Below are 7,795 nucleotides of genomic sequence, written 5' to 3'. Positions count from 1 at the left end.
ACACACACACACACACAATAACCACCTGCACTCCATCCATCTGGAGCGTCTTCATTCCCTCCAGTGACACTAGAAGATGGCTGCCTTTGTATCCGTGCTTCAAGATAAACACAATGACAACTGTGTGCACACAATCATGTCTGCTTAGTGATGCAGAAACTTTCTTAGCTGAGTCAACTGTAAAGTGGTCTCTCCTCTGTCCTTTGACTCTTTCTTTAATTTCCCGTTTACTTTTCCTCAGTTTTTTCTTTTCTTTTAACCAGTTCGTCATAGCTCATGCTTTTTTCCCCATTTCCCACTCCTCCTTTCATCTTTTCCGTCATTTCCATTTTCCACCGGTGAGGAAAAAACCTAAACACACATTAGTTAAGGTTACCGTTCAGACCTACCTCCACATTTCCACAGAGAGAGGAGGGAGATGGGGAGCTGTGAGGGAGATGGAGGCAAAGAGAGAGTTGGGTATGATGCTTTCATCAGTGTACCATCAGAGTTTGAAATAAATGAAACAGCATTTTTTTTCCCTGAGCAGAGCTATAGATATATTAGAAGAAAATAAAAGCTCCTCACCCTCTGTTAATACATTTCTAAATGATGATTCAGCTGTACAGTGGATATATTACCGGGGCTAAAGGAGAATATGTACGTGTTTGTGTGCATAAACTGAGCTAGTAGTAGTTTAACATATTTATGTTTATCTGGATAGAAGCTGGACCTGTTTGGGAGGATGGTGTATGTTTTTATCAAGCTTCTGTGGAAAGCATAACAACATGCAGCTTGTGCATCTCATTGTGAATGTTTCATGCTGTGTGGAGTGTTTCAGCGACATTAATAAAATAATGGAAACAGTCTGGTTGTGGGCTATTTCATGGCTGAATGAGGGAATGGCAGGGGTGGAAGTGTGGAGAATCTCTGCATAATTAACTATGAATTCAGCTTCCTTTCTTATCTCAGCTGGACTTTACTCCAAGCCAGTGTGTCCTGTGCATTTAAAACCACAGTACACACATTGACTATACTGTCTTTGCTTCATTCTATTCGTACTCTGATCTAAAAATGATGAAATGAGTCCTTCCTTAAATGCCCTTATTGTGAAAGTCTTGAGTAAAACAAAATCTCACTGGTACAAAAGATAGACAGACACACACACCATCTGAAAATGAAAACGGATAAAGAGCTGCTGTTAGTAGCCAAGCCTAACAGAGTTCTAACTAATTCCGCACAATTTTGTTTGCGTTATGGTAAATGGGAAACGAAGTGGCTCAGAGAATGACTGACCCCACCTTTAAACCCTAAATAGTGTCCACTGTACGACACATTAACCGCTCTGATTTATGGAGTTATGTACATTTTCTGTTAACCTCATCTCTCACCCTGTTAGGTGCTGGAGGTGGTTCGCTCCAACTATGACACACTGACGCTCAAACTACAGGATGGTTTGGACCAGTTTGAGAGATACTCGGAGCAGCCCAAAGAAGCCGCCTTCTTCAAGGAGCTGGTAAGAGAGAGGGGGAAACGTGATGTGCGTGTTGAGGATTTAATGTGGTCTCCTAAGACTCTAAGTTTAGTTCTTTACCAAACTGACCTCACCATTCACGGCAGATTGTCACTCCACATGAACTCACCCAGGTCTCTGCACACCTAAAAGTGGTCATTTCCTGTTGCAACGTGACACTGATCACTACTGTTTACAATAAACAAGGTATTTTATTGTTTATAATAGCAGAAAGGAACTTTTTACGATGCTTCCTGTAATTTCTGCCTGTCAGACAGTTTTATAGTCCTCCGCAGCTATATAAATTGAACTGGGACTGGGATGGTGTGAAAGGCTCAGTGTGTAGGATTTAGTGGCATCTAGAGGTGTATTTGATGATTCCACCGCCCTCGCATCACTCGTTGCAAGCCAGCACTCGTCTAGAGCCAGTGTTTGGATTGTTCCTTCTGGGCTACTGTATACTATAATCATGGCTGTTCAACATGGAGGACTCTGTAGAAGAGGCCCCTCTCCCTCTGTAGATAAAACAGCTCATTCTAAGGTACCAAATACACAATGATTCTTATTTTCTGGTGATTACACACGAAAACATACCTATGAATATTATATTCAATTTCTGCCAATAGATCCTCCTTATTGTTACACACTGGACCTTTAAGCTTTATCCTTTCTGTGTTTATTAAAGCATATAAGCTGGTAATAAATCTCTGTCTGTCTGTCTGTCTGTCTGTCTCCAGGTGCGCTCCATCAGTCTGAATGTGAGGAAGAATGTCTCTCTGAACACACTGAGTCAGGACGTCCTGCTCAAAGAGTTTTCCACCATCTCCTGAGAAAGACACACACACACAGCCTCCTCCTCCCTTCAGATGGACGTACACAATACATTTTTGTATTTGTGTGTGTGGACATTACACACATTAACACATACTGTACAATACAAACACCAAACCAGTACAATCCGCCGTCGTTCTTTCCACGATTCGTTTTGAGTCCTCATCATCTGTCCCTCCTGTGAACTGAACGATGGAAACGTCTCCCACGCACACGCTGACAGGCTGGATGCACCTTAAGGAAAGACCTGACAACTCTCCAGACTTGCTCCTTTTGTGGTCGTTCACATGTTTGTGTGTAACTTTAAAGGAGGTGCCCGTGTTGCACTGGTTCCTCGTGTGAAATCTGCAGTATTGGCTGGACTGTTAACTGACAAATGAAAGTTTGGATTTAAGATAGTGTAACCAATTGTTTTTAACCCAGATGTTCTTCTCCAACTTTTCTGTCACTGATGATAAAGTCAGAAGCTTCTGCTGTTGAACTGATCACAGTTCACAGCTTATGATTTATCTCTCCAGTAATTATTTCAGAAGATTTACGCTTTGAGTGAAACATTATGTCCTCCCTAACAGCATTGGTAATGGTGACATTGAGCCTTTTTGAGTTTAAGTCCTCATAGATTAGAGCATTAACTCTTTTTTTTTGCAGCTGCTTGTTGTGTGAAAGTTAACTTGATGCTCTACATGTTCAAAACTTTACAAGTATTTTGTATATACATGTTTGCTATGGGATAGAACATTTTGAGCAGTAATGAAGTTGAGGATGCTCTGAAGTGATCATTTTTATTGTGCTTTTTGAACAAAGCCATGACTAACATTTCCTACTGTACGTCGCACAAATCATTTCCCCATTAGTTGAACAAATGAGTCCAAATGTGTTGAAGGGAGTGGTTAGTTTAGAAGTTCGGACAATGGTTAAACATTATTATAGTGATTATTACTGGTATTTCTTTGGTACTTGAGTTCAGTTAAGTGATTACAAAAAACTATTTATACATTCAACCTTTTAAACTCATCCTGGCTCTTTCTCATTCAGAATATTTGAAATGATTATTTTGGACTGGAAGCAGATCTGAATTATGCAATTTCTTCAAGTGTAGGGTCTTGTTTCTTTCATCTCGAACTCCTGTAGGTATATTTATGTTTCTTTTTTAAATAAAGGTTGGTTTCCTACTACTCAATTAGGGCTTCCTCTTTTGACTATTTAGTCAGAAATATGCACTATTATATCTGTGTTTTAACATCAACATAATTTTACATTCTTTGTACACAAGCTTTACAGCAACCATCTTCATCAGCTCAGCCAACACACACACACACACACACACACACGGCCGCTGTGATACATTGGGTGTCAGTGGGTAGACTTGATTTCTTATTCCGGCACACCGTAGAAGTGAAATATGACTTTTCATTCAATGAATATGGTCTTTGATAACAAATGCTTTTGTCTTGGATCATTTCTTTACTTGTTGTCCCCTGTCGAGAACATATGAACCGTAAAAAGTCAGGCAGCTTACACTCGATTGATTGTGTTTGGGTGAGTTTGCAGAGCGGATGACTGCACAATAAGCTCCAGTGATTTAAGTTTAATTCAAGTGTCAAACACAGCCTGCATACACAGTACATCAGTGATGGCATTAAAATGTTAGAAGGTAAACCTGTGTTTATCACCATAGTTCAAAAATATGTCAGCTTTAAAGCTGCCTTAAAAAGATACTTTATTTTGTCCCTTGCCTTCATAAAGATGTGTAAAAGTAAAGGCCAGATGATTGTTGGTAAAACTAACGAGGGAGAGATACTTGATTATGTGAGGATAGCAGTCACAGTAAATATGAGATTGTATGCACTGATACATAATGTGATTGTGTGTTTACACAAGATTTTTGAAAATGGGACACACATCTGTCTGTTTACACAATTGGTATGTATTTTGAGTAGTGGCAGCAGAAAGAAAAATAATCTGTATTCTGCAAGCTAAATTGACTCAATACATTCAATATTTACGTGAATATTTAAGTGAATGAACAGAAAGGGTCAAGTCATCGTTGCCGAAACCTGCGATGTCACTCTGAGAAAACAGAAACTATCCTGTTCCTCTCCTCTTTGTCCTCCCTTAGTCTTGCTGTTCCTCCACCCACCTCCAATGCCCCCTCCTGTTGTGAAACTAATTAGCCAATATCTCTGATAAACTTTGTCCTCGAGCTACTTCCTAATTATGTCTGCACCCTCAGGCTCACATAAACAACACCAGCTGAATCTTTTGTTTGTCAGAAGTTTCTCGATGTAATGAGCCGAGGTCAGATTGGATTTACAGGGGTCTGGACAGGTCAGTGATCAAAGTGCTGCAATAACAGTGGCGGATTCACATTTTCTCAGCAAATCTCTCCCGTATTTCTGGAAGCTAGTTTCGCTTTATGTAACAAAAAGCCAAGTTCATTCACACAGGTTTGGAGGAGTAGGAGATTTTTATTCGTTAAGAAAGTGGGTTTTAGTGTTGGATAAATGTGCATCGTCTGCATACTGGTAGTATATGGGGTGTATGAGAGGAACTGTGTTGCTACATATTTTGACAGCACTTCGATTTCAAGTTGTAAAAAGTCTACATGACATCATGAATGTTACCATTTCAGTTGATATCGTTCTTTAGTTGTTTGTTCCCAAACAAAACTGCAATCAACTCAACTTCCACAAACCATCTGACACACAAAAGGCCTTATGCAGCATCAATCCCTTAAATTTATTTTATTTTCTCTGAATTTAACCACCTTTTTTTAACCATCCAAATCTGCTCGTACCCAGGTTTCTGGCATTGGACAAGCAATGTATGGACTGTTAAGATGTTTTTTCCTTATCTTAAATGTTCCCATACCTAAGAGAAGAAACAAAAATAGGAAAACATTGGTAAATCCCAGAAATCAGTGGGTACTAACAAAAAAGAACAAATCATAGATACAAACTAACATAAGAGAACATTTGTTTATTGTTTCTTGCATGAGGCCCAATCAATATGAATATGCAATAAAAATGGTTTAAATGAATGTGTGCCATTGATCACTGTAAGAAGTGAAGGAGAGTTCCACCATTTGATCTGAAATTAATTAATGATAAGATGGAACAACCTTTGTGAAAATTGGGAACATTTATGCAGAGAATCAAAAGATCTAATTTATTTTTTTCTTTAAGTTGGTTGAAAGGGAAAAAGCCAATAGTTTTAGAAATCAAAATGAGAACTGTTGGACATCAAATGATTTAAAAATGCACACACAAATTATAAAGGAGCTGAGAGAGAAACTGATTTAAAAGACGTAGCCACTGCATCATATTAGAGCCTAAAATTAGACATCAATGGAGAACTTCATTTCAACAATTCATTTGAGCAGTAGTTAACATAGCAAGGACCCCTTGCCATTGATTATAAAACCAAGACATTTGAGAGAGGTAGAATCACCACTTGAGATGATAAAAAGAAATACAAATGTCCACCTAGGTGTGATGGTGACCTTATTCAGTCTGAATACAAAGACCTATCAGGTTACAGAGAGATGATGGATGTGTAAACAGACCACGTGGCGGAGTAATATGTTTCAGTAAGGTCCCGTTCAGTAACATGGAGAAAAACGTTACTGTTCAGCAATCGACCCTCAACTCCTTAAGCACCTGAAACCACCAACAATGAACCTTGAATTTTCAACAAAGCTTCTCCTCATGACTGCACTAACATGAGACCGACAATAAAAAACCTCACTCATTCATTTGTAGTTGATGGGTTACGACATGCAGAGCCACCTGTCAGCTCCTTTAATGCAGCAGCAGTGGGGCCATAAACATTCATGATAACAGCCCCACTCTTTCTCTTTGTCTTTGCTTTTGTATTTCTCTATCTCTCACAGACTTAATTAGAACTGTGGGGCCGAGTGCTGAAGAAAATTACATTGATAAGCCTCTAATGGACACGCAAGCATCATGTTGGCTCCAAGATCCATTTCCACAGATGATAATATGCTTTTGTATGTTCTGGGAATAATACTGTGGCACAGGGAGTGGACTCTGAGTGTGTGTATTGGCTTTTGCGTGTGTCTGACAGTGTCTTTATGGTTTCTGGAGATCACCTTGTGCAATGTCTTTTTAATATGGTGGCTCTCAATCCCCTGACATGAATCTAGTCCAAATCCTCTAATTTTGTTGGCTATATTGTATATTGGGCAGTATATTAACTCCCTGATATAATCTGAGCAGTGTGTGTGTGTGTGTGTGTGTGTGTGTGTGTGGGTGAGCTGTTGACAGTTTAGAAGCTCAGACAGAGCCAATCCGGTGCGTTTCACTGTGACAACCCATTACCGCCGCTGTGTATTTCTAATGTTTCATTTAAGCATATCAGCCTTCTCATCAAATATTCATTTGAGGGGAGATTGCCTACTTTGTCTCGCCTGAACCCCTCCCTCCCTCTGTCATCCGTTCACCCCCTTATTTCTTTATCTGTGTGTCCTCACCTGCATCTGTGTCTGCGGAAAATATGAAAAAAACTAAATCTACTCGAGCTACCTCGTTCCTAGGGTACATGAAAGCAGCAATACACCTCCTGAGGACATGTGGCCCTATTTCTATGCCTTTTGCTGAATATTATCTTCTGTTTAACAGCCTGTGCCAGCTCACCTGTTTGTGTTTATTCTACTGTATACTGTCAGTGTGTGTGTGTGTGTGTTATTTGTCACCTATATCATCACTCCACACAGTCAGAGCTCATTATTGGTTATCTGTCAGCTCCACTTTCAAGCCTGCAGCAATGCTAATCTTCTCTGTAAACCCCTGTGGGAGATAAACACCATCAATACTGCGAGATTTAACCGTCCCAAAGCACATAATGTATTCAAAAACCTCTCCACTGTGTTCCCTCTGTCTTCTACTTCTCTTCTGATTTTTCCCCTTCTCTCTCTGTCACAGCTTTGCCTCTGTTCCTGTTTCAGATGCACCACGATCCCTCTCTTTGATTCTTTTCACATCACCAGGCCTGTTTTTGTGTCCTCCCTTGCCTTTCCTTTCTCTTTGTCTTCCTCCAGCTGATAGATATTTTCTCTCCTCCCCATCAGTCTTCTGACGGTGGACATAATAATCCCTCACCCTCCTGCCTGTCCTTAAAAAAGCTTCACTGCATTGTTTATCCCCAACAAGCGTCATTTGGCTTTTCTTGGCAAAGGGAGTTCCTTTTATCTTTGTGATGGTGTGAAAGTTAACTTTAAAGGCAAACACATAAACTCTATGGATGGTAAATTGGTTCACTGCTTTGTTCCAGACTGAAATATCTCAGCAACTATCAAACTGATCGCCATGAAATGTTCTAGACTTTCTCCCCATAAGATGAATCCTACCACTGAACCACTGACTTTTCCTCTAGCTACACCATGAGGTTGACATTTTTGTTTTTTTTGTCAACAACTATCGAATGGATTGCCATGACATTTGGTGCAGACAT

General features: G+C 39.8%; 1 protein-coding gene across 1 annotated transcript in view; it reads left to right on the top strand.

Moving 5' to 3' along the window:
• Positions 1–3,503, top strand: part of armh3 (armadillo like helical domain containing 3) — a 22,901-nt gene extending 19,398 nt beyond the window's left edge. The window contains exons 25-26 of the mRNA XM_035660387.1: positions 1,379–1,495; positions 2,230–3,503. Coding sequence (XP_035516280.1) covers positions 1,379–1,495; positions 2,230–2,322 — 210 coding nt within the window. The 3' untranslated portion in view covers positions 2,323–3,503. The remainder of the gene's footprint in view (positions 1–1,378; positions 1,496–2,229) is intronic.
• The last annotated feature ends 4,292 nt before the right edge of the window (positions 3,504–7,795 follow it).

This window comes from Morone saxatilis, unplaced genomic scaffold (assembly GCF_004916995.1).
Source record: "Morone saxatilis isolate NCDOM2014 unplaced genomic scaffold, NCSU_SB_2.0 Contig17, whole genome shotgun sequence".
In the NCBI taxonomy this organism is placed as follows: domain Eukaryota; kingdom Metazoa; phylum Chordata; class Actinopteri; family Moronidae; genus Morone; species Morone saxatilis.
Note: the sequence above shows the minus strand (reverse complement) of the source record. Positions and strands in the feature narration are given on the sequence as shown.